This window comes from Coregonus clupeaformis, chromosome 29, assembly GCF_020615455.1.
Source record: "Coregonus clupeaformis isolate EN_2021a chromosome 29, ASM2061545v1, whole genome shotgun sequence".
Classification (NCBI taxonomy): domain Eukaryota; kingdom Metazoa; phylum Chordata; class Actinopteri; order Salmoniformes; family Salmonidae; genus Coregonus; species Coregonus clupeaformis.
Window position 1 is genome coordinate 4,571,783 of NC_059220.1, and position 27,034 is coordinate 4,598,816.

General features: G+C 42.6%; 1 protein-coding gene across 1 annotated transcript in view; it reads left to right on the top strand.

Annotated features, from left to right (window-relative positions):
• Nucleotides 1-2,383: 2,383 nt before the first annotated feature.
• Nucleotides 2,384-27,034, top strand: part of LOC121544239 (isthmin-2-like) — a 46,369-nt gene continuing 21,718 nt past the window's right edge. The window contains exons 1-3 of the mRNA XM_045209036.1: nt 2,384-3,203; nt 17,941-18,186; nt 22,989-23,787. Coding sequence (XP_045064971.1) covers nt 3,027-3,203; nt 17,941-18,186; nt 22,989-23,787 — 1,222 coding nt within the window. The 5' untranslated portion in view covers nt 2,384-3,026. The remainder of the gene's footprint in view (nt 3,204-17,940; nt 18,187-22,988; nt 23,788-27,034) is intronic.

The window sequence follows — 27,034 nt, forward strand, 5'->3', positions numbered from 1 at the left end:
AAATAGCTGTGCAGCAACGCTCCCCATCCAACCTGACAGAGCTTGAGAGGATCTGCAGAGAAGAATGGGAGAAATACCCCAAATACAAATCAAATCAAATTTTATTTGCCACATTCGCCGAATACAACAGGTGTAGACATTACAGTGAAATGCTTACTTACAAGCCCTTAACCAACAATGCAGTTTAAGAAATAAATAAAGAACAGCAGTAAAGTAAAATAACAGTAGGGAGGTTATACACAGGGGGTACCGGTACAGAGTCAATGTGCGGGGGCACCGGTTAGTCGAGGTAATTGAGGTAATATGTACATGTGGGTAGAGTTAAAGTGACTGCAAAGATAATAAACAGAGAGAGAGGAAGAGAGAGAGAGAGAGAGAGAGAGAGAGAGAGAGAGAGAGTGAGTGAGAGAGAGAGAGAGTAAGAGAGAGAGAGAGTGTGTGTGTGAGATAGAGAGAGAGACTTCCTCAAACCTGTGAAGGTTCTGAGAGACAAGGCAAGAAGGGCCTTCTACACCATCAAAAGGAACATAAAATTTGACATCCCACATTAGGATCTGGCAAAAAAATACATTCATCAGTTATAGAACTGTAGCAGCAGCGTAAAAGAGGGGGTTGGGGTGGGGTGATGGGGCAATGCAAATAGTCTGGGTAGCCATGATTAGCTGTTCAGGAGTCTTATGGTTTGGGGGTAAAAGCTGTTAACAAGTCTTTTGGACCTAGACCTGGCACTCCGGTACTGCTTGCCGTGCGGTAGCAGAGAGAACAGTCTATGACTAGGGTGGCTGGAGTCTTTGATAATTTTTAGGGCCTTCCTCTGACACCGCCTGGTATAGAGGTCCTGGATGGCAGGAAGCTTGGCCCCAGTGATGTACTGGGCCGTACGCACAACCCTCTGTAGTGCCTTGCGGTCGGAGGCCGAGCAGTTGCCATACCAGGCGGTGATGCAACCAGTCAGGATGCTCTCGATGGTGCAGCTGTATAACTTTTTGAGGATCTGAGGACCCATGCCAAATCTTTTCAGTCTCCTGAGGGGGAATAGGCTTTGTTGTGCCCTCTTCACGATTGTCTTGGTGTGTTTGGACCATGATAGTTTGTTGGTGATGTGGAAACCAAGGAACTTGAAGCTCTCAACCTGTTCCACTACAGCCCCATCGATGAGAATGGGGGCGTGCTCAGTCCTCTTTTTTTGCCAACAGGTGTGCCAAGCTTGTAGAGTCATACCCAGGAACTCGAGGCAGTAATCACTGCCAAAGGTGCTTCAACAAAGTACTGAGTAAAGCGTTTGAATCCTTATGTAAATGTGATATTTCCGTTTTTTACTTTCATAAATTTGCCAAAAAATTTTTTGCTTTGTCATTATGGGGTATTGTGCGTAGATTGATGAAAAAAAAAAATATTTAATCAATTTTAGAATAAGGCTGAAATGTAACAAAATGTGGAAAAAGTCAAGGGGTCTGAATACTTTCCGAAGGTACTGTAGCTATTATGCTCTATCTGTTTATCATTCCTCCCACTTTAGTTTACATGGTCACACCCTGTATCTCCAGTCTATGAGAAAAAACACTCTCCATTCATTTGGCTCCTGCAACCTTTGGAGTCCAAGGAAAAATAATCAAAACGTGGAATTCCGACACATGGACAAAATGAAAGCAAGATAAATCGGAACTCCGTGGGAAAAGTTATTTAAGCTCTTCCCCAAAACAAAGAAAACGCATTATCTTCTATCCATATTAATTTGCATTATTAAACCATTCCGCATTATAAAATGTTTGCCGTGGAACCCCACTGAAAATAATTCACAAGCCCCTCTAGTCTAATGGGCGAGGAGGGAGTATCAGACTTATTAAAAAGCTGTTTACTTGACGTCTTCAGTCATTACTCTCTTTCATCATTTCATCATTTTATTTTGCTCATATTCAATCCTCCCCCTTCACAGACATTCATTCATTCGGTCTCTCATTCATTCCCTATTTTATTGTGCGGTCTCTGGTAGGACCCTCTGGCAGTGGGGGGGAGAGATGCGGGTCCAGCCCTCAGCTAATGAAGCTACTACTACTGTGACTCTGCAAAGGTGAGTGGGACTGAACAGATGCAGGGCCGGCTTACTGAAGGGGCCCCGACCTCCAGGTGGCCCCCAACCAAACAATTTATTAATAGAAGTCGGGGCCCACCAGATAGCATTTGAACACATCATAAGCAATGGTAAAATGTGTAGAATTGCAGGGGGCTGGGGGGGAGAGGGGGAGAGGGGGTTGAGGTAGATGCCCCAGGGCCCCCACATGGTGCCCCAGGGCCCCCACATGCGGTAGTCCGGTCCTGAACAGATGGTGACAGAGAGACAAGCAGTGTCAAAACCAGTGGGTTGTAGATGACAAACGGTTATTCTCAAGCAGTCAAAGAAGAGGTTCCTTACAACTAACAATACAAACATTTCCCCAGAGCACATGGGGAAATATGTTCGTGTACATTTGCAGTATTAATGGTTAGACAAAGTTCCTTACCTAAAATTATAGGGATGAACTAACGTCAACTTATTTCAAAGGAGTATAACGTTGCAACAAGCAGCACAGAGAAGAAGCGTGCAAGGAAAGCGAGCAAGGAATGAGACAGTTTGAAGTCAAGGAAGGATACATATCCTAGATACCAGCTCTACTTTGAACGGTTTTGATTCAATAACAAGAGTGTATATAATCCGGAGAGGAATCGACGGGAGTTATTGATCGCAGCGCCAAATGTTCCTACCAACTTTTGAGCGTCAACCATAACGGCGCATTTGGAAAGCAAATAGCGCTGTTGAGACGCATCAAATTGGTTAAAAGTTCAGCTCCAGCTCTGAAAGCTGAGTTCACTTTTAGACAATGTTGGATTAAGTATCATATATATTGATTTCGGATTTATATTGATTATATTTGTGGACCAAAGGCGAGGGTTCTGAAAACGTGTCCAGGACGCCAATGGACTTCTAAAGATCTAAGGAGAGCCCCCTGTTGCTTTTCACACCGACCACAGCATCGCGACACCAGCGGATGCTGAGAAACCAGCTTCTGTTGTCCCAACGTGGAGAAAACATGCAGAAGATGCGCAGGCAGGTTCAGCTACTGTGTGTTGTGCTCTTGGCGACGACCCAGGTGTCAGTCAAGAGCTTCCCCAACAACAGTCAAAAAAGCGCAGGCCCCAAGGACAGGAGCACTGCGACCACGGAGGTAATAGCCTACCCACTTTATAACAAGTTATCAATAACGAGGGGTTTATGTCATTTGTTATTTTTATCTAGGATTTTTTTCTAAACTTTCATACATTGTTTTTATGATTGGGAAATGGGAAATGTATTTCACTGTGCTGAAACTTCACAGCGCGCATTTATGAATTGATGCATGATGTCACATTCACACCTTGGCTGCGTGTAACACATTGTAGTCTAAAAATGACAACATTATTGTTTAGGAATTGGCAGCATACATCATAAGGTAAATCTATCGTGTGAAACTCTATATTTTGAAAGCCCAATCGGTCAGAGACAGTGAACAACAATGGCCATGGTCCAATGTCATTGCGCAATCACTTTGATGAAGTGAAAACTGAGGGTGTCGGGAGCTGGGAACGGCACGAGGCACCAAATCATGTGAAATGTTTGTCTTCTCTTTACATGTGTACTCAAACAATTGAAACACATACAATAATACAACCCTGTGTAGCTCAGTTGGTAGAGCATGGCGTTTGCAACGCCAGGGTTGTGGGTTCGATTCCCACGGGGGGCCAGTATGAAAATGTATGTACTCACTAAAACTGTAAGTCGCTCTAAAATCTAAATAATGTACTGCAGAGTGAATGATTTCAGGAAGTACTGGGGCTGACAGGGAGAGGGGTAGAGGCCATTATTTGGAGGATGAGGAAATGGTCCAGTTATGATGACACCCTGGGAAGGAGGCACTCAGACCCCAAATACCCTCCTCAGGTCTGCCAGTGTGTTTGTCTACCGTGGTCCTGCATACCTCAGTTGGTAGAGCATGGCACTTGCAACATCAGGATTGTGGGTTGGACCACCCATACGTAAAAATGTATGCACAAATGACTGTAAGTCGCTATGGGTAAAAGCATCTGCTAAATGGCATATTATTATTATTAATAATGCATAGACCTTCTCCAGTTTATACAGTGAAGGCTGTATTTTCATCTGAATAAAGATGAAGACATTGACCTGTATTATTTTTATACTGTTATTAATATGCTATAATATAGTTATGACCCAGTTACTAGTCATCCTGTGTCTTCCGGGGTTCAGGGAGCATGTCAGAAGTAAAGGGTCAGAGGTCAGAACACAGAGGGTTAAGCAAGTGTAGCCTCCGGATTGTACACTAAAATATGATTTACAGAACTGGGGAGGGGTTCTCTCTCTCTCTCTCTCTCTCTCTCTCTCTCTCTCTCTCTCTCTCTCTCTCTCTCTCTCTCTCTCTCTCTCTGTCTATCTCTCTCTCTCTCTGTCTATCTATCTAGTCCCCTGTAGCTCAGTTCGTAGAGCATGGCGTTTGCAACGCCAGAGTTGTGGGTTCGATTCCCACGGGGGGGCCAGTATGAAAAAAAATGTATGCACTCACTAACTGTAAGTCGCTCTGGATAAGAGCGTCTGCTAAATGACTAAAATCTATCAGTCTTGGTCGGTGACGTTGAAGATGAGGGAGGACAATGTTTGTTTTTTACGAGCATGGCCTTTCTTTTTTTTTTCTCCAGCATGTTGGATGACTGTCATTCATCGACAGGTTTAGGCTATTACATTCATATCCATTCACCTCATTCATCGACAGGTTTAGGCTACTACATTAAGACTTGAATTTTCCCTATACCCATCATGAGATCGCTACAACCTAGCCTATGAAGGAAAGTTTACAATGTAGTTGCACAGGTCGAGAGAAATTAGAGTAACCAAGGAGACAGACAGTGACACATTCAATACCGCCTTGCAGACTCTTGCCTGCATCTGGCTGATCTAGGGTGTTATCATTAGTCCAAACAGTTGCAAACAAGAGTTTGTATTAGAAAAATTCAGCTTTGTTTATCCCCGTTTCGTTCCATTTGCTTTCGTTTAAGAAACGTTTTTCAACAGAATCAGTGGAATGAATACACCCCTGTGTACGGCCCAGTACATCACTGGGGCCAAGCTTCCTGCCATCCAGACTGTTCTCTCTGCTACCGCACGGCAAGTGGTACCGGAGCGCCAAGTCTGGGTCCAAAAGGCTCCTTAACAGCTTCTACCCCCAAGCCATAAGACTGCTGAACCATTAATCAAATGGCCACCCGGACTATTTACATTGACCCCCCTCTTTGTTTTTACACTGCTGCTACTCGCTGTTTATTATCTATGCATAGTCACTTTACCCCTACCTACATGTACAAATTACCTCGACTAACCTGTACCCCCACACATTGACTCAGTACTGGTACCCCCTGTATATAGCCTCATTAATGTTATTTTATTGTTTCACTTTTTTATTTAATTTTTAACTTTATTTTATTTAGTAAATATTTTCTTAACTCTATTTTCTTAAAACTGCATTGTTGGTTAAGGGCTTGTAAGTAAGCATTTTACAGTAAGGTCTACACCTGTTGTATTCTGCGCATGTGACAGATAACATTTGATTTGATTCGATTTGACCTCTGGATTTATGGGGTGTTGCCAGAACACAGAAACACCATATTCTTCACTCTAGAGATGTCTGCCTGTCTGTCTGTCTGTCTGTCTGTCTCTCTCGCTCTCTCTGTCTGTCTGTCTGTCTGTCTGTCTGTCTGTCTGTCTGTCTGTCTGTCTGTCTGTCTGTCTGTCTGTCTGTCTGTCTGCCTGCCTGCCTGCCTGCCTGCCTGCCTGCCTGCCTGCCTGCCTGCCTGCCTGCCTGCCTGTCTGTCTGTCTGTCTGTCTGTCTGTCTGTCTGTCTGTCTGTCTGTGTCTGTCTGTCAACTCGAGAGTTTTTGGTTCATGCCTCTGGCCACAAGGCCGTCCAGTCCCGAGTCCTGGACTAAAAGCACTTTCGATTAAGATTCTCCATTGAGCATGCTTTTTTGTACAGGAATAGGTGCAATCTTGGTCCTGGAAACTGTCTCTAGATGTTCAACATGATCTCACGACAAGCAGCACCACCTGATAGAGAATGCAGCGCTGGGCACAAAGGTTCTCTTTCTCCTCTTCAACTGATTTAATGTCTCCACTGCTTGCTTGTGGAAGATGAACACTTTTCTATAACAGTATCTGTAGAACTCCCCCATGCAGGCTTCCTGAGCCTCAAAGAAGAAGCCTATGAACATATAGATCACTAGATACAGTGGAGGTGTCTCTCTCTCTCTCGGCTGGCCCGGCAGGGGGCTAGAAACACACTTCACCTGGAGGTTGAAAAGTAGCACAGCGCCAGTTGAGTGATGAAAGCAACAATGACATCATCTCTCCCTATCCTGATCTCTTTTTTTCTCTCTCTCTCCCTCCCTTCTCTATCTTACTCTCTTTCTCCCCTCTCTTCCACCCCCTCCCTCTCTTGCCCCCTCCCTCCCTCCCTCCCTCCCTCCCTGTCTCTGTAGAGTGCTGGGGTATGTGTTTTCGTTGAAGCGAGAGGTTAGGTTCACATAGGTCAGAGGGAGCCGGCAAGGCTGAACGTTTTGAGGGACGCCTGTTTTACACACAAACAACCACTTACTAATCCAAGCTCTGGCCTGGAAGGTATGCAGTGATATTGGATATGACTCTTGTGTGATGTGTGTGTGTGTGTGTGTGTGTAATTGTTAAAACCAAATCATTCCGGAAGATCGTCCGGTTCCCCCTCTTAGAGGGGAACTAAAGGCGATGCCACATTTCACAGATGGTGATAAATTCTTCGCCACGTTCAGAAGTTCATGTTTCAGTTCTATATAGTGACAGGGGATGATGACTGTGTGGTCTGGAAAACTCTCAAATGTCCGGCACCCTAATTGACGTTAATCTGAAAGTGTCATGTAGGTCTGAAAGTACAGCCTTGCCCTGGTAGGTTCAGCTCAAAGTTTTAATGAGGAAGAAACATAAGATAATGTTTCAGCGGAACAACATTAGTGTGTGGGCTAAAGAACACGCACACACACACATACACAAAGACACGCGCATGCACACACACACACACACAGATCTGAAAGATTCATATGAAGCAAAACAGCATGGTTTTAGAAGTCTTACAGAAACAAATGTAGTTCCTTATGGCGCTGTACGTTCTCCAGTCATGGAACTCCAATTTAGTCACAAAGTGTCCCGTGTGAATTTACCTTGATGTGTGTGTTTGTGTGTATGTGTGTGTGTGTGTGTGTGTGTGTGTGTGTGTGTGTGTGTGGGGGGCTATGTTCTCCCAACTTTAGCCATTATTCATGCACCCAATCACTCAGAGAAGATGAAAGATGTGTTTTTTTAAAATCATCTGTGGAACCGGTTGCCTTGGTGATATTGATGTTAATATGGAGGAGAGCTGGGGCATCCAATTGGCTCTGTGAAGTTAAGTAGGACCATTTAGTTCTGGCACTAAGTTAGCCCTTAGCTTTCTTTCCAACCTGGGCTAGGTGAAAGTTCCAGGGAAGGGACATATGTCCTCTGTAGCTGAGTTGGTAGAGCAAGGTGCTTGCATCGCCAGGAGTGGGTTCGATTCCTGGGACCACCCATACATAAAACATTTACAGTATGCACACATTTGGATAAAATACAGAAAAATATAAACGCAACATGTAAAGTGTTTGCCCCATAGAAATCCATTATGGATGGTGTAAAGAGATAGATGGGAGGAGTTGAAGGATGGGACTAAAAACAACTAACAACAACTAATAACAACAATATAACTAATGTAAAGCATACTGTGTCCATAATAAGTATATAAGTTGTAGGTTGAGAGCTTTTGTGAAAGAGCACAGTTAGAAAGATATGGCATTTAGAAGCAAACCGGATGGACATCATGAAAATGATCGGAGAGGTTGAGGGTAGAGGAAGTTCAGGAGTAAAAACAAACAAAATATAATTATTGTAAAATTGACTGTGTCCATTAAATGTATATAGTATGTATAAGCTGGAAGTAGAGGCCTAAGTGTTGTTGTTCACTAGTTTACTCCAATTAGGGAAGGGATGGTGGGGTTGGAAAGTAATAAAGGGAAATATATATTTAAAAAGGATATGTATATACAGTGGGGGGGAAAAGTATTTAGTCAGCCACCAATTGTGCAAGTTCTCCCACTTAAAAAGATGAGAGAGGCCTGTAATTTTCATCATAGGTACACGCAGGGGCGGTGTGTTCAATAGGGCGATATGGGCGACGCACTGCCAAACGGGAAAAGGAAGGGATTTTTTTTCTAATCAATTATATCACGGCAACAGTAGTTATCAGTGTTCTAATCTGATCTGACTGCCACTAAATGTCAAATCAGGCTAAAGTCGTGCTTCAAATGGCCCCGCCCGTTTTTGGGGCGATTTCAGTCAAGTCTGTCATAGACTCCCATGTAAAATCTATTTTTTTCAAATTTCAAAGCTTTCAATACAATCTCTATGGGTGTCTGTGGGCTTGCACTTACGCGCTTTCGTCATACGTGACGTAACCATGAACGTAACTAAGAAAATAGCGGCTAGCAGCGTCTCTGTTGCGACCTGCAGTGTGGCGTTATCTTATGTTTTTAATTTGTACACTTAGTGGCGTTATTTTATGTTTTTAATTTGTACACTTAGTTTACAAACATTCTGCCAACCATGGATTTCCAGTGGTGGGTTTTGGACTGATCTTGTTGATCGTGTACATACCCGCTACGAACGGACTAAATAATGAAAACGCTGCTGGCAGCGGAATCCAATACAGCTGGGAGACTTGGCTGGATGACAGAGTCCCGGACAGAGAAGTGGAGCCGGCCGGCTTCACCCTGGTCAGAGCGGACCGCGATCTGACACAGTCACAGGGAAAATCGATCCTGGTAAGAGAGCGACTCTGTACCCCCGACATTGAACTGCTTTCTGTGTCACTGCGACCTTACTATCTGCCCCGTGAGTTCCCCAATTGTTTGTTACCGTTGTGTACTGTTGATAATCACAAGTTTACTGGAGAACTGAGACCAAGTAGAGACTTTGGACAGGGTGGATATGGTATAATAAAGGCAGTTTATTCAGAGGTAAAGATATCTGGAATCGCGTGCACGGACTCGTTCGTCAAACTCTTAGGGAGCTATCTGAAGAGAGCCCCGAAAACATTGTGTGCAGACATTTTATACAATAAATGATGTAGGTTGAATCTAGTAGTTCTGATCTTCTGATTGGTCCTGATGAGTTGGGCGAGGTCCCCTCCACTGTTGCATTGGCTCTGAGTCGGGTTCTCTGTCTTCAAATGTTCAGCCTAAAGAGAGGGATTTTTGTGTGTGTGTGTGTGTGTTTAACAGTGATGAGTGTGTGTGTGTGTGTGTTATCAGTGATGATGTGTGTGTGTGTGTGTGTGTGTGTGTGTGTGTGTCCTCAGAGCAAGAACTCGTGAGTTGGAAGAACTGAGAGACCTATGGCGTGGGTGTTGTCCTTGGCCACCTGCTGACAAGGCTGACAAGATAGGACTCTTTTGTCCATTGTTATAGGATAGGAACAGCATTGATTGAAAACAAACGCCCAACACAAAATGGGTCATGCACAAGATTTTAGTCAGACCAAGCTATAACATTATATATTTACTACGACAGTACATTCAACCAAAAGCTAATATAACAAAGGCATCAGAGATTATTTATAATCTGTCACAGAAACTGGAATCCATCTCCCCAGATCAGTCAATAAATGCTTCTGGTATTGACTTATATGCTGCCCCTGTCTTCATGTTGTTGCTGGACATATCTTTTTTAAAATGTGTGTAGGTCACCTAAATCATCAGAAAAATTGCCCCTCCTGAGAATTTTTTCAGGAGCCGCCACTGGGTACACGTCAACTATGACAGACAAATTGAGAATTTTTTTCTCCAGAAAATCACATTGTAGGATTTTTAATGATTTTATTGGCAAATTATGGTGGAAAATAAGTATTTGGTCACCTACGAACAAGCAAGATTTCTGGCTCTCACAGACCTGTAACTTCTTCTTTAAGAGGCTCCTCTGTCCTCCACTCGTTACCTGTATTAATGGCACCTGTTTGAACTTGTTATCAGTATAAAAGACACCTGTCCACAACCTCAAACAGTCACACTCCAAACTCCACTATGGCCAAGACCAAAGAGCTGTCAAAGGACACCAGAAACAAAATTGTAGACCTGCACCAGGCTGGGAAGATTGAATCTGCAATAGGTAAGCAGCTTGGTTTGAAGAAATCAACTGTGGGAGTAATTATTAGGAAATGGAAGACATACAAGACCACTGATAATCTCCCTCGATCTGGGGCTCCACGCAAGATCTCACCCCGTGGGGTCAAAATGATCACAAGAACGGTGAGCAAAAATCCCAGAACCACACGAGGGGACCTAGTGAATGACCTGCAGAGAGCTGGGACCAAAGTAACAAAGCCTACCATCAGTAACACACTACGCCGCCAGGGACTCAAATCCTGCAGTGCCAGACGTGTCCCCCTGCTTAAGCCAGTACATGTCCAGGCCCGTCTGAAGTTTGCTAGAGGCAGGCCAAAACGCCATCCCACCAAAACAGGTTACATTTTCAGGCGGCCTTTTCAAACAGCTGTTACACTAACAGGGCATTATCATAATTTTCACAGTTTTGCCGTATTATTCCAACTTCATAGTGTGGAAATATATGTAAAATACAGGAAAATCATGTTTTTGATTGCACTGGGCCTTGAAGACTGGAATAACTTTGCTTTCGTTGTAAGGTGTGCCTGGTGAATCCAGACTCACTCATGTACCACTAATAGTTATTCTTCCTGGCACAGAACATTTAGTTCTTGGACTCCAACTCACTCTTTGACTCATTCAAAGGCAGGCTCCTCTGTTATGAGTACTGGGATATATTTGTTTTAACACCCAACCTCCGCTAAAGTAAGCCCCAAGTTAAACCTGTTCGTGAACAGCCTTCTCTGCTGCAGACCTCTGGTTTTTTGGTCATGCTGAAATCTAGCCGAGGGCTCTAGGCTGGAGATGGAATGTATGTATGGATGGTGTGGGGAGGATTGGGGAGAGGACATCTGTTTTGCGTGTGTTAGAGACACAGCCAGAGACGTGAGTCAAGACAGGATGCACATGATCAGTGGAGAGAAGGCTTTGATCAGAGGCAGAGCAGAGCAGTCCCCCCCCCCCTTTACCTCCTCCCTCCTTTTGCCCCACTCCTTTCTCCCCTCTTCCTCCTCCTCCATCTTCTTTCTCCAATAACTCTTAACCTCCACTCACCTTATTCTCTCCCCCCTTCCCCTTCATGTATACAGAACCTCTCAACTCTTGCCCCACCTGGCCACTCCTGTCTCCCTGTATTTCCCTCACTGCAAACCCAGCAACATTGAGTCCCATGTAATGTCTATCCATTGGAACAGTACAATGTGATGTCTCATGATACAGACAGACAGTGATGGGTTAGACAGACAGACAGACAGTTACGAACCCCGTGGCTTTAAAAGTCTAGGGTGGATGGAAAAGAGACCCGTAACATAACTCATGCAAATTAAAATTTTTGACAAGGAACAGTGAGAACAAAATATGTCGAGGGGATGTGTGATGTGATTAGGTATGAAAACCAGAAACAGGTGGTGCAATCAGGAGAAGTGGCCACTGCTTGGTCCACCTCAGCAATCAGCAGATGAACTGATGACTGACAGGTGGGACACACCAACGACCTCCAATCAGGAACACAAAGGACACCTGTGATTTGATAAAGTACGACTGGGGTTTATATATAAATGCCTGGAGCATTTCAATTTTGGACAATCTCTTATAAATTGGGTTAAAATCATGTATAGTAACCCTAGGTGTAAAATAGTAAATAATGGCTATTTCTCAGAAAGTTTTAAACTGTCAAGAGGAGTGAAACAAGGTTGTCCACTATCGGCATATCTATTTATTATTGCCATCGAGATGTTAGCTATTAAAATCAGATCCAACAATAATATCAAGGGATTAGAAATCCAGGGCTTAAAAACAAAGGTGTCATTGTACGCTGATGATTCATGTTTTCTTTTAAATTCACAACTTGAATCCCTCCACAGCCTCATAGAGGATCTAGAAACATTTTCTAACCTCTCTGGATTACAAACAAATTATGATAAATGTACTATATTACATATTGGATCACTAAAAAATACAATTTTTACATTACCATGTAGTTTACCAATAAAATGGTCTGACGGTGATGTAGATATACTCGGAATACATATCCCAAATGAAATAAATGATCTCTCTCCAAAAAATAATAATAGGAACTTAGCAAAAATAGATAAGATCTTGCTACCATGGAAAGGTAAATACCTGTCAATTTGTGGAAAAATCACCCTGTTTATCTCTTTAGTATTATCCCAGTTTACCTATTTGCTTATGGTTTGCCTACGCCTAGCGAACAGTTTTTTAAATTATATGACGGCAAGCCAGACAAAATTAAACGGGCCTATTTATATAATGAATATGAATTCGGAGGACAGAAATTATTAAATATTAAAGCATTAGACCTATCACTAAACGCTTCAGTCATACAAAAATTATACTTAAATCCGAACTGGTTCTCTAGCAAACTAGTAAGATTGTCTCACCCAATGTTCAAGAAGGGACTTTTTCCCTTTATTCAGATTACAACCCCTCACTTTCAGGTATTTGAAAAGGAAATAATCTCCCAAATATCACTATTTCTAAAACAAGCCATAGAAAGTTGGTTGCAATTTCAATTTAATCCTCCAGAAATGACAGAACAAATATTGCAACAAATATTGTGGATAAACTCAAATATACTAATTGATAAAAAACCATAATTTTTTTAGAAAAAATAAAATAAAAAGTATAATATTTGTAAATGATATTATCGGTAGGAATGGTGGAGTTATGTCGCACATGCAGCTAACAAAAACATATGGAAATGTCTGCTCTACCCAAAATTACAACCAAATAATTGCAGCATTACCGCAAAAATGGAAGAGGAAAGTGGAAGGAGGAAAAAGTAAGGAACTTGTCTGTCGGCCTTGCATTAAAGAACATCATTGGTTAAAGAAAATAGTGATAAATAAAAAAGTTTACCAGTTTCATTTAAGGACCAAAAGATTGACAGCCGTCCCATATACAGTGGGGAAAAAAGTATTTAGTCAGCCACCAATTGTGCAAGTTCTCCCACTTAAAAAGATGAGAGAGGCCTGTAATTTTCATCATAGGTACACGTCAACTATGACAGACAAAATGACGAAAAAAAATCCAGAAAATCACATTGTAGGATTTTTTATGAATTTATTTGCAAATTATGGTGGAAAATAAGTATTTGGTCAATAACGAAAGTTTCTCAATACTTTATATATACCCTTTGTTGGCAATGACACAGGTCAAACGTTTTCTGTAAGTCTTCACAAGGTTTTCACACACTGTTGCTGGTATTTTGGCCCATTCCTCCATGCAGATCTCCTCTAGAGCAGTGATGTTTTGGGGCTGTCGCTGGGCAACACGGACTTTCAACTCCCTCCAAAGATTTTCTATGGGGTTGAGATCTGGAGACTGGCTAGGCCACTCGAGGACCTTGAAATGCTTCTTACGAAGCCACTCCTTCGTTGCCCGGGCGGTGTGTTTGGGATCATTGTCATGCTGAAAGACCCAGCAACGTTTCATCTTCACTCAAAATCTCACCATACATGGCCCCATTCATTCTTTCCTTTACACGGATCAGTCGTCCTGGTCCCTTTGCAGAAAAACAGCCCCAAAGCATGATGTTTCCACCCCCATGCTTCACAGTAGGTATGGTGTTCTTTGGATGCAACTCAGCATTCTTTGTCCTCCAAACACGACGAGTTGAGTTTTTACCAAAAAGTTCTATTTTGGTTTCATCTGACCATATGACATTCTCCCAATCCTCTTCTGGATCATCCAAATGCACTCTAGCAAACTTCAGACGGGCCTGGACATGTACTGGCTTAAGCAGGGGGACACGTCTGACACTGCACGATTTGAGTCCCTGGCGGCGTAGTGTGTTACTGATGGTAGGCTTTGTTACTTTGGTCCCAGCTCTCTGCAGGTCATTCACTAGGTCCCCCCGTGTGGTTCTGGGATTTTTGCTCACCGTTCTTGTGATCATTTTGACCCCACAGGGTGTGATCTTGCGTGGAGCCCCAGATCGAGGGAGATTATCAGTGGTCTTGTATGTCTTCCATTTCCTAATAATTGCTCCCACAGTTGATTTCTTCAAACCAAGCTGCTTACCTATTGCATATTCAGTCTTCTCAGCCTGGTGCAGGTCTACAATTTTGTTTCTGGTGTCCTTTGACAACTCTTTGGTCTTGGCCATAGTGGAGTTTGGAGTGTGACTGTTTGAGGTTGTGGACAGGTGTCTTTTATACTGATAACAAGTTCAAACAGGTGCCATTAATACAGGTAACGAGTGGAGGACAGAGGAGCCTCTTAGAGAAGAAGTTACAGGTCTGTGAGAGCCAGAAAGCTTGCTTGTTTGTAGGTGACCAAATACTTATTTTCCACCATAATTTGCAAATATATTCATTAAAAATCCTACAATGTGATTTTCTGGATTTCTTTTCCTCAATTTGTCTGTCATAGTTGACGTGTACCTATGATGAAATTTACAGGCCTCTCTCATCTTTTTAAGTGGGAGAACTTGCACAATTGGTGGCTGACTAAATACTTTTTTTCCCCACTGTAGATTGCAAAATAGTTGGGAAGAGATTTTTGACGTACCGATTCCATGGCATAGTGTTTATGAACTGATACGTCAGCCATTCCTGGACCTGTGTCCAGAAACAAGCTACAAATGGACAGTACCAAAACAAATGATTTAATGATTCTGTCTCTTCACAGCCAAATCTGCAGAGCTGGGAAGATTGTATCCCCCATACAAATAACATTCTATTGGTAGCAAGAATTTTATATAATGATTTCAATTGAAAAATTATAAGTTTTGAATCTGGCGTCGTTTTGCGGATTGCAATATTTGCATGGAGCTGACCCTGCAGATAGCACTACTGGGTGATCTGAAAAGTCATAGTCAATCGATTAATAATGTAATAACACTTTTAGCAAAGATGTTTATTTTCAATTCACAAACTGTAGAAACAATGAGAATAGAAAGGTTCAGAACTTTTGTAAAACATCACAGTACAGTTGAAAAATATATGGCAAATAGAAATCCAATATGGATGGTGTTAAGAGATAGATGGGAGGTGTTGAATGGAGCTGACGGATGGGACTAATAACAACAACTAATAACAACAAGATAACTAGTGTAAGACATGCTGTGTCCATAATAAGTATATAGGTTATATATTGTGAGCTTTTGTGAAAGAGCACAGTTAGAAAGATATGGCATATAGAAGCATACCAGATGGACATCATGAAAATGATCGGAGGAAGTTCAGGAGTAAAAACAAACAAAATATAATTATTGACTGTGTCCATAAAATGTATATAGTATGTATAAGCATGAAGTAGAGGCCTAAGCATTGTTGTTCACTAGTTTACTCCAATTAGGGAGGGGATGGTGGGGTTGGAAAGTAATAAAGGGAAATATATGTATTTTGTAAAGGATATGTATGTTATATATATATATATATATATATATATATATATGCGAGAAAAAAAAAACATGGGGTTTGGAAGTGATGCAGACAATTACATTGACAGAAGTTACAATCTATCTGCAATATTAAAGCTGATACCCCCTAATATATATATATATATATTTTTTTAAAGGACACTTGTTATTAGGGCAGAAGGAGAGGGAAAAACACAAATACACCAACAGGATACCTGTATCCGTGACATAGACAAAGCACAGTCAATGTCAAGTGACTCAGCTGGCTTTGATATCTCTCTCTCTCTCTCTCTCTCTCTCTCTCTCTCTCTCTCTCTCTCTCTCTCTCTCTCTCTCTCTCTCTCTCTCTCTCTCTCTCTCTCTCTCTCTCTCTCTCTCTCTCTCTCTCTCTCTCTCTCTCTCTCTCTCGTCTCATGGACCACATACTAAAGTGAACCAGATGATGGAGATCCATCTGTGTGTTTGATACTCTACCTGCTTGTACCACCGAGCCTCCCTCCAGGTCTAAACAGACCTTCTCTATCCCTACATATGGTATTACTGCTAACGACAACCAGCTGTGATGTAGACTGACTGATGGAGAGAAGGACTGACAGACTATTCTATTCTATTCTCTGTAAAGAGGACACCTAGACTTGTGTTGTATGTACTGCCATCCTGTTAAGTGTTTTGTTTTGCTTCATTGTCCTCATTTGTCTCAGATCAGGTCATAATCATGTCCACTTGTGAAACATGCAAGTCTATGTTTGGCCCAAATCAAGGCCGGTCCGGACCGGGGAAAAAACCTGTCTCTGGACGTTGAAGTCAAGGCCAGGGCGGACTGACCAAATTTCAAATACTTTTCAATGTACATGGACTTCCGGTGTCAGTCGGTGCTCAGTGGGTAAGGATGCTGGTTACAGTAAATGGAAAGAGAGGAGGCTCATGGGTAGGTGTCAGTAAGAGCCGGGAGAGGTGACATTAACTAGAGAAGAGAGAGAGAGGCAGAGAGGGAGGGAGAGAGAGAGAGAGGGGGGGTTGTTCAGACTGTTTTCACACTTGCTTTGACAGAAAACTGTTATGAGCTGAACATAACAGTACACCAGTGGAAGGGAGGACTGTAGCAGATGACCCAACTGTGGTTTGTGACTACTATGATTTCCCATTATAGCCAATTCAATTATAATCACTTCATAATTCATAAACAAATAGATATCAGTAAAAACACTATAACTCATTGGTAGGTCTACCTTTACTTGTTACTTCTGAGGGAGAGAAATTAGAAAATATATTTAAAATATATGGGTTTTTGGTAACGTAATTTCAAGGCACAGGCCAATGTTTCTTAAATCATATCAAATAATTTCTCCTAAATTAAATAGATACATTTTGATATTACCTGGCAGGGGTTTTTACTTCAATATTCTTGTTTTTTGATGTATTTATATTACCTTTTAAGATTTTTTCTGGTAGATGTTTTCTAAGACCCCTTTTCCATCTGTTTGACCAGAAATCAAAGCCTTGCTTATTCCTAATATTTAGGACAGAAAATGGTTGCAAAATGTATATATGCCTTGATTTATCAAACATATAGACTCGTAGCTTTCATTTGACACCAGATTTGACATGCTCCTATGAACTTCACATGTTGGTGCTCATGGGTCCTTTTACATGGACATGACCTTATCTGACAATTTGTGGAATGTTCTGTAATGTCACAGGAATGTTCTTCCATCAACATTTACAAGATTATTGTCAGCAAGACAATTGGACATTGGTATTCTCTCTGAACATTTAATAACATTTAGAAAATATTCAGACAAAAATGTTATTTTGTGACCAATTATTATTCATTTTTTTTGGTCCTTTTTTTCGTTGAGCCAGGTACAATATTTTACTTAATATAATTTCATATTCTAACTAAAGGTACATAACTACAAAGTAGTTTTTAAAGTTTAAGTGATAATAAATTCAGTATAAACAGGAAAAATAAGTGGGCCTCCACCCTCAACCTCCCATCCCATTCCCCCAACCTCCCATCCCATTCCCCCAATCCCACCCAGCCAACATGTCCCCCGCCCCAACGACAACATCCCAAATATAATGTTGTAACGATAGGACAAAGCTTGTGGGCCTGCATCAGGACTTCCTTGTAAAAGAGATACCTACTCTCAATGGATAAGTCAATATATAAATGTGAATGATGTCAGAAAACATCTCAATGGATCAACTACTGGATTCTACTGTCAACATGTATGAAGTGATGCATGAAAAACAATCAATTTTTTTCTTCAGGCAATATCTCAGGCCAGCCCGGGTGGCGATGTGGGTGAGACTCTGGAGGACCTCCAGCAGCAGAACCAGCTCCAGAGCCTGGCGTCCTCCACCCCGCCCTCCCAGAGACCCCGACGCCGGGGCTGGTCCCAGGGGGTTCTGCCCAAACCAGAACCAGAGGAGGAACCAGAACCCTTCATCCTGGACCTCAGGAACTTCCCTGAGCTGGCCAACGCAGACCTGGGATCTCACAACCCTAATATACAGGTAGAACCCTAACCCACAATATAATACTAACCCCCCTAATATAATAACCACAACATACAGGTTGGACTCTATAGTACCGTTTCATTCTGGAATAGGGAAGGACGACTGAAAGCTTGGAGTATTCACATCAAAGATCTCAGGGTGTTTTTAATGGCAGCTCCCAGAGCAATGATACTCAGCACAGCATTACCTTTAGCCTTATTCTCTCTCTCTCTCACACACACACACACACACACACACACACACACACACACACACACACACACACACACACACACACACACACACACACACACACACACACACACACACACACACACACACACACACACACACACACACAGGAAGCCCTGCATTTAAACTAAGGGCGGCAGGTAGCCTAGCGATTAAGAGCGTTGGGCCAGTAACTGAAAGGTCACTGGTTTGAATCCCTGAGCCGAAAACAGCCAAATCTAAGAGGTGAAAGGTCAATGTATTAACATGATCTCCAAGAGCAGCAGATCTCGATCGTCAAGAAGTACTTTTTTTTTTTATACAGAGATTTTATTATATTTTTTGTGTTATTACAGAGAGGGTTTATGTGTGCAAGTGGATTTGAAAATAAATTAAGTTAGACCTTTGAGGAAAAACTGACACAAGAGAAGTCCAGGTATCCAGAAATTGAGAGCGCCTCATTTTTTATAACAAGGAAAATGTGTTCTTCATCCAAGTGGGATTGGGCCATCCTCCTCTAGTCTATAGGAACCAGACAAACATATTTGGTTTTATAATTCTTTCTTTGGGAGCCAGCGGCTAATACCCTCGACTGCTTCAGTGGGCCTTTTGCCTTGTTATCGCGTCAGCTGGAATTCATTGGTTTTGACTGTGGAGGGTCATAGCTTGACGAGCTGAGTGAACCATACCAGATTGTACTGGGGCACTATGGGGGATAGAATGCAACAGTAGAGTCTAATAGAATAGAGATCAGTAGATCCCCTGTAGCTCAGTTGGTAGAGCATGGCGCTTGCAACGGCAGGGTTTGGGGGTTCGATTCCCGCGGGGGGCCAGTGTGAAAAATGCATGCACTCGCTAACTGTAAGTCGCTCTGGATAAGAGCGTCTGCTAAAATGTAAATGTAATCATAGTAGAACCATAATATAAATGAGGGATTTCAAATATTTTTTGTCTTAAACACAAACACTGGCCTGGTCTCTTCACCGTTGATAAATTACCAACATTCTGTACATTACAATCTCAGGATTGACAATACACAGGAAATGTTTCACTGGAGTGACTGTAGTTCCTTATGGTTTGTCTGGGGTACTAATGGTGGAAGTGACGGTCTTTCAGATTCACAGCCATGTATGAGTCACAGCCTCTAATAGGTCGTAATAAGGCCTTTTACACTTCCTCTACTTACCGCTCAGACAGGAGGGAGGAAATAGAGCTCAGCTTCAATATGCAGAGGTCCTATACAGTACAGGACAGTACAGCTTCAATGACAAACATCAAATTGAGACTCTGCATGCACAATTCTGCAAAAACATCCTCTGTGTACAACGTAAAACACCAAATAATGCATGCATGCAGAGCAGAATTAGGACGATACCCGCTAATGATCAAAATCCAGAAAAGAGCCGTTCATTTCTACAACCACCTAAAAGGAGCAATTCCAAAACCTTCCATAACAAAGCCATCACCTACAGAGAGATTAAACTGGAAAAGAGTCCCCTAAACAAGCTGGTCCTGGGGCTCTGTTCACAAACACAAACAGTCCCCACAGGACAGCAACACAATTAGACCCAAACAAATAATGAGAAAACAAAAGATAATTACTTGACATATTGGAAATAATTATCCAGAAAACTAAGCAAACAGGAATGCTATTTGGCCCTAAACAGAGAGTACACAGTGGCAGAATACCTCACCACTGTGACTGACCCCAAATTTAGAAAAGCTTTGACTATGTACAGATTCAGTGAGCATAACATTGCAATCGAGAGAGGCCGCCATAGACAGACCTGGCTCTCAAGAGAAGACAGGCTATGTGCACACTGCACACAAAATGAGGTGAAAACTGAGCTGCACTTCCTAACTTGCCAAATGTATGAACATATTAGAGACACATATTTCCTTCAGATAATGTTTACTGTTAATTTCTGATTGTTTATTTCACTTGCTTTGGCAATACAGTACCAGTCAAAAGTCTGGACACATCTACTCAAGGGTTTTTCTTTATTTTTACTATTTTTTACATTGTAGAATAATAGTGAAGACATCAAAACTATGAAATAACACATATGGAATCATGTAGTAACCAAAAAAGTGTGAAGTAAATCAAAATATATTTTATATTTGAGATTCTTTAAATAGCCACCCTTTGCCTTGATGACAACTTTGCACACTTGGCATTCTCTCAACCAGCTTAATGAAGTAAAAGCAGCCAACAAGTGCTCAACATACGTGGGAACTCCTTCAAGACTGTTGGAAAATCATTCCAGGTGAAGTTGGTTGAGAGAATGCCAAGAGAGTGCAAAGCTGTCATCAAGGCAAAGGGTGGCTATTTGAAGAATCTCAAATAAAATATATATTTTGATTTGTTTAACACTTTTTTGGTTACTACATGATTCCATATGTGTTATTTCATAGTTTTAATGTCTTCACTATTATTCTACGATGTAGAAAATAGTAAAAATAAAGAAAATCCCTTGAGTAGATGTGTCCAAACTTTTGACTGGTACTATATATATATACTATATGCCAAAACTATAGTTTGTTAACAAGAAATTTGTGGAGTGGTTGAAAAACAAGTTTTAATGACTCCAACCTAAGTGTATGTAAACTTCTAACTTCAACTGAGTCAGGTTTGTAGGCAAGGAGACCTACAAACCTGACTCAGTTACAGCAGCTCTGTCAGGAGGAATGGGCCAAAATTCACCCAACTTATTTTGGGAAGCTTGTGGAAGGCTACCCGAAACATTTTACAAGTTAAACAATTTAAAGGCAATGCTACCAAATATTAATTGAGTAAAAGTAAATTTGGTTGGAGTCATTAAAACTCGTTTTTCAACCACTCCACAAATTTCTTGTTAACAAACTATAGTTTTGGGAAGTCGGTTAGGACATCTACTTTGTGCATGACACAAGTAATTTTTCCAACAACTGTTTACAGGCAGATTATTTCTCTTATAATTCACTGTATCACAATTCCAGTGGGTCAGAAGTTTACATACATGAAGTTGACTGTGCCTTTAAACAACTTGGAAAATTCCAGAAAATGATGTCATAGTTTTAGAAGCTTTTGATAGGCTAATTGACATCATTTGAGTCAATTGGAGGTGTACCTGTGGATGTATTTCAAGGCCTACCTTCAAACTATGTGCCTCTTTGCTTGACATCATGGGAAAATCAAAAGAAGTCATCCAAGACCTCAGAAAAAAATTGTAGACCTCCACAAGTCTGGTTCATCCTTGGGAGCAATTTCCAAACGCCTGAAGGTACCACGTTCATCTGTACAAACAATAGTACGCAAGTATAAACACCATGGGACCACGCAGCCGTCATACCGCTCAGGAAGGAGACGCGTTCTGTCTCGTAGAGATGAACGTACTTTGGTGCGAAAAGTGCAAATCAATCCCAGAACAACAGCAAAGGACCTTGTGAAGATGCTGGAGGAAACAGGTACAAAAGTATATCCACAATAAAACGAGTCCTACATCGACATAACCTGAAAGGCTGCTCAGCAAGGAAGAACGGTTTGCAACTGCACAAGGGGACAAAGATCGTACTTTTTGGAGAAATGTCCTCTGGTCTGATTTAAACAAAAATAGAACTGTTTGGCCATAATGACCATCGTTATGTTTGGAGGAAAAAGGGGCATGCTTGCAAGCCGAAGAACACCATCCCAACAGTGAAGCACGGGGGTGGCAGCATCATGCTGTGGGGGTGCTTTGCTGCAGGAGGGACTGGTGCACTTCAAAATACTTCAAAATAGATGGCATCATGAGGAAGGAAAATCATGTCAGGAAGTTAAAGCTTGGTTGAAAATGGGTCTTCCAAATGGACAATGACCCCAAGCATACTTCCAAAGTTGTGGCAAAATGGCTTAAGGACAACAAAGTCAAGGTATTGGAGTGGCCATCACAAAGCCCTGACCTCAATCCTATAGAAAATGTGTGGGCAGAACTGAAAAAGCGTGTGCGAGCAAGGAGGCCTACAAACCTGACTCAGTTACACCAGCTCTGTCAGGAGGAATGGGCCAAAATTCACCCAACTTATTGTGGGAAGCTTGTGGAAGGCTACCCGAAACGTTTGACCCAAGTTAAACGATTTAAAGGCAATGCTATATATTTGTGTACCTTCAGGCATTTGGAAATTGCTCACAAGGATGAACCAGACTTGTGGAGGTCTACAAACATTTTTTTGAGGTCTTGGCTGATTTCTTTTGATCTTCCCATGATTATAAGCAAAGAGGCACTGTTTGAAGGTAGCCCTTGAAATACATCCACAGGTACACCTCCAATTGACTCAAATTATGTCAATTAGCCTATCAGAAGCTTCTACACTTCGTGTATGTAAACTTCTGACCCACTGGAATTGTGATACAGTGAATTATAAGTGAAATAATCTGTCTGTAAACAATTGTTGGAAAACTTACTTGTGTCAGGCACAAAGTAGATGTCCTAACCGACTTCCCAAAACTATCGTTTGTTAACAAGAAATTTGTGGAGTGGTTAAAAAACGAGTTTTAATGACTCCAACCTAAATGTATGTAAACTTCCGACTTCAACTGTATCTCTCTCTCTCTCCTTCTCCTCCCCCAGGTGACAATTGAGGTGGTGGAGGACCCCCAGACGGAAACAGAGATGGAGATAGACCTGGCCAAGGTGGGGGGTGAGGGGGCCCGCAACGACTGGTCCCTGTCCTCAAAGGACAGGCTGGGCCACAAGAAGCTGTTCTTGGCCCTGTTCTGGGAGTACCCGGACCAGGCTGAGACTGAGAGCGGACTAGGCGGCAGGGCCAGCCTAGAGGAACAGGAACAGGAGCAGCCCACAGAGGACTACAACTATGACCCTGAGGAGCAGGAACCTGTGCTTAGTGGGACCAGGGGGACTGGGGCTGGGGTGGAGACGGGGGGGACTGAGACTGGGGTGGATACGGGGGGGACTGGGGCAGGGACTGGGGTGGAGACTGGGGGGACTGGGACAGGGACTGGGGTGGAGACCAGGGGGACTGAGACTGGGGTGGAGACGGGGGGGACTGAGACTGCGGCTGAGGTGGAGACCGGGGGGACAGGGACTGGGACTGGGATGGAGACCGGCGGGACTGAGACTGGGATGGAGACCGGGGGGACTGGGACAGGGACTGGGGTGGAGACCAGGGGGACTGGGACAGGGGTGGAGACCGGGGGGACTGGGACCGGGGTGGAGACCGGGGGGACTGGGACAGGGGTGGAGACCGGGGGGACTGGGACCGGGGTGGAGACCGGGGGAACTGGGACAGGGGTGGAGACCAGGGGGACTGGGACAGGGGTGGAGACCGGGGGGACTGGGACCGGGGTGGGGGGAGACTGGGGCAGCCGCTGGAGCAGCAACAAGGGATGGGACTCCAAGGAGAACTACGGTAAGTTTTTTATGTTTAAATGTTTTTTGTTGTAATTCTCTTGAAATGACGGATGAAGAAGGAACAATTCAGCAGAGTCAAGTTACAATGTGTACCAATGTGATGTGTAGCACCAGCACCTACCTGAAGATGCCCTGCAAATAACATCCTCATAAAGGGCGACTGCGCTTCCTGATTTAACCTCGTTTTTAATCAATGCTCATTAAGAAATGCTAGATGTCATGACTGAAGGCAAACAAGAGTTAATATAATAATAATTACATGTAGCTAGCTAGTTAGCTGGCTGTGAACAAAATGTATCTACTTACCACCAACACACCAGTCTCAGGTTTGACAGTTGACAGTGGTCATCTGCCCAAGATTGTTGAACAACTTTATGGAAGCCCATTTTCACTAGAGTAGCTATTTTCTTGAGTAACCCACATGAAAAAGTACTATATGGTATAAATACTATAGTATTCACAGGTAGGTAGGTAGGTAGGTAGGTAGGTAGGACAACAGGTGGGTAGGTAGGGTGGGTAGGTAGGGTGGTGGTGGGTGGTGGTGGTGGTGGGTGGGACAACAGGTGGGTAGGGTGGTAGGAAGGTGGGTGGGTAGGTAGGGTAGGTAGGTAGGTAGGTAGGTAGGTAGGTAGGTAGGTAGGTAGGTAGGTAGGACTACTGGGGTCTGAACGGATAGTTCAGAGCTTCTGCTCTTTTCTATAACCTGTACGGAACACAATATATGGTCTATAGGTCGTTATCAATAAAACATCACAATAAGGTGCAGAGTGTTCGATTTGGCTGCTGGGGGCAAGGAGACCACAGCTCCGCTAAAACCATTGACAACTGCCTGCCCTTTTCAAGGGATTGTTCAATAAATGTTAACTATTTGGTTGTAATACTGTATCATACTGTATCATCAACTCTTGAAGAGCATAGTCAGAACTAACATTTCTGATTATTCCATGCAAAACAATTGCGCACATTTAGGTCTATTAAGTAACTGCATGCTTTTCATGATCAAGGTAATTTCAGATACGTGAGGGTAGCCTCATGATGTCTCTCAATATTGGCCACCATTAATTGGATATTTGATTGATATAAAATAAAAGTCAACTATACCTGACAAGTGTGAGTGGTTTAGGTTAATTTCCCCATCCTTTGTGGGCTCTGCCTGTCAAGCAGCAGAAGGGCGGATTTGCCGTGGTACTGTTAGCTGGTAATGTTTACTTTGCAAGCTACTGGTAGAAACTGTACAGTTGGCTAAACACTGTGGTAAGTAGACCTAATGTACATTTTTCTCTAACCAATGTAGGCCCACCTAGCGAAGTCAGCTAACATTATCCCCTTGTTTATAAGAGTGTTTAATCACGATTGTTGCTGACAGACATGACAGGCTAGATTGATTGGTGGACCACGTCAAATTGGCTAGCTAGCTAATAACAGATCTCGTCAATATGGCTAGTTAACAAGTTAACTTTCAGGGGATAAACTAGATGGCTATATTTGCTTGCCATCTCAAATCAAATCAAATCAAATCAAATTTTATTGGTCACATGCGCCGAATACAACAGGTGCAGACATTACAGTGAAATGCTTACTTACAGCCCTTAACCAACAGTGCATTTATTTTCAACAAAAAAAGTAAAAATAAAACAACAACAAAAAAAGTGTTGAGAAAAAAAAGAGCAGAAGTAAAATAAAGTGACAGTAGGGGAGGCTATATATACAGGGGGGTACCGTTGCAGAGTCAATATGGGGGCACCGGCTAGTTGAGGTAGTTGAGGTAATATGTACATGTGGGTAGAGTTAAAGTGACTATGCATAAATACTTAACAGAGTAGCAGCAGCGTAAAAGGGATGGGGTGGGGGGGCAGTGCAAATAGTCCGGGTAGCCATGATTAGCTGTTCAGGAGTCTTATGGCTTGGGGGTAGAAGCTGTTGAGAAGTCTTTTGGACCTAGACTTGGCACTCCGGTACCGCTTGCCGTGCGGTAGCAGAGAGAACAGTCTATGACTAGGGTGGCTGGAGTCTTTGACAATTTTGAGGGCCTTCCTATAGTCTTGATGACCGTAGTCCAACTGACATCTTTACCAGGACGAGGACGATATCATGCTCTTTCCAAAAGCCTAATCTCTGATGAAGCAAGCTAAATGACACGTTGTTTGCTTGGCTAGCTAGCTACATGCCAAATGGATTTGGCTACCCTCAAATATCTGAAAACACACGATCAATTGATGTTTATTGATCATGAAAAGCATGCAGTTACTTGCTGTATAACTCTGACGATAGAGCTAAATGTGGAATAATCAGAAATGTGTAGTTCTGACTATGCTCTTCAAGTGGTGATTATATTAAAACCAAATAGTTATGACATTTGTTTAACAATCCCTTGGAAACGGCATGTAGTTGTCAACGGTTTTGGCGGAGCTGGAGGTCTCCTTGCCCCCCTAGCAACCAAATGGAATGCTCGCCACCGTATTGTGATGTTGGATTGATAATGACCTCGATATGGGGGAGGAGAATGGGCAGGGTATATGCAAATTAAATACTGTAGTATTAACTGTTTTTGCGGACTGTAGTGTTTTTTGCGGACATCACTGTAGTACTGTATTTACTACAGTGTTTTTTTGGGGTACAGTGTATTCTACGGGGTACTACAACATTCTATAGTAAGTACTACACATGATCGAGGGATACTACATTGTGTAGTATAGTATTCTACAGTATACTACATTTTACTATAGAATTCTATAGTAAGTACTGTCATATTCCACATTAAACACTAGTATTTTTTAATGTGGGAAGGGCAAGTACCAACCGCATGTCGTCTGGGGAAGACGTTCCAGTGGGCGACTTCCTTCTGCGTGACCCGGTGCCCCAGGTGGGCCGGGTTTGCTCATTTTCAACCATTCCATTGGTCATCCTAAGGAGAGGTCTCCGCCCGCCGGGGGCACCGGGTCATGCAAAGCGAACTCGCCCAGTCTTTTCCCAGAAAACAAGGTGCCACCACGTGTTAATAGGCTTAAAGAGGCATGAATTGTAGTCCTGTGTAGCTTAGTTGAAAAAAAAAATGTATACACTCTGGATAAGAGCGACTGCTAAATGACTGAAATGTAAAAAAAATGAACTGTCAACATAATTGTAATCCAAACCCAACCGTTGTGACGCACTCAGGTTCCAAACTCCATTTTGGACGAGACTGACTTTATGACCAAAATTATCCTATTTACACTTTGTAGTCAATTTTGACACTAATGTTTTTG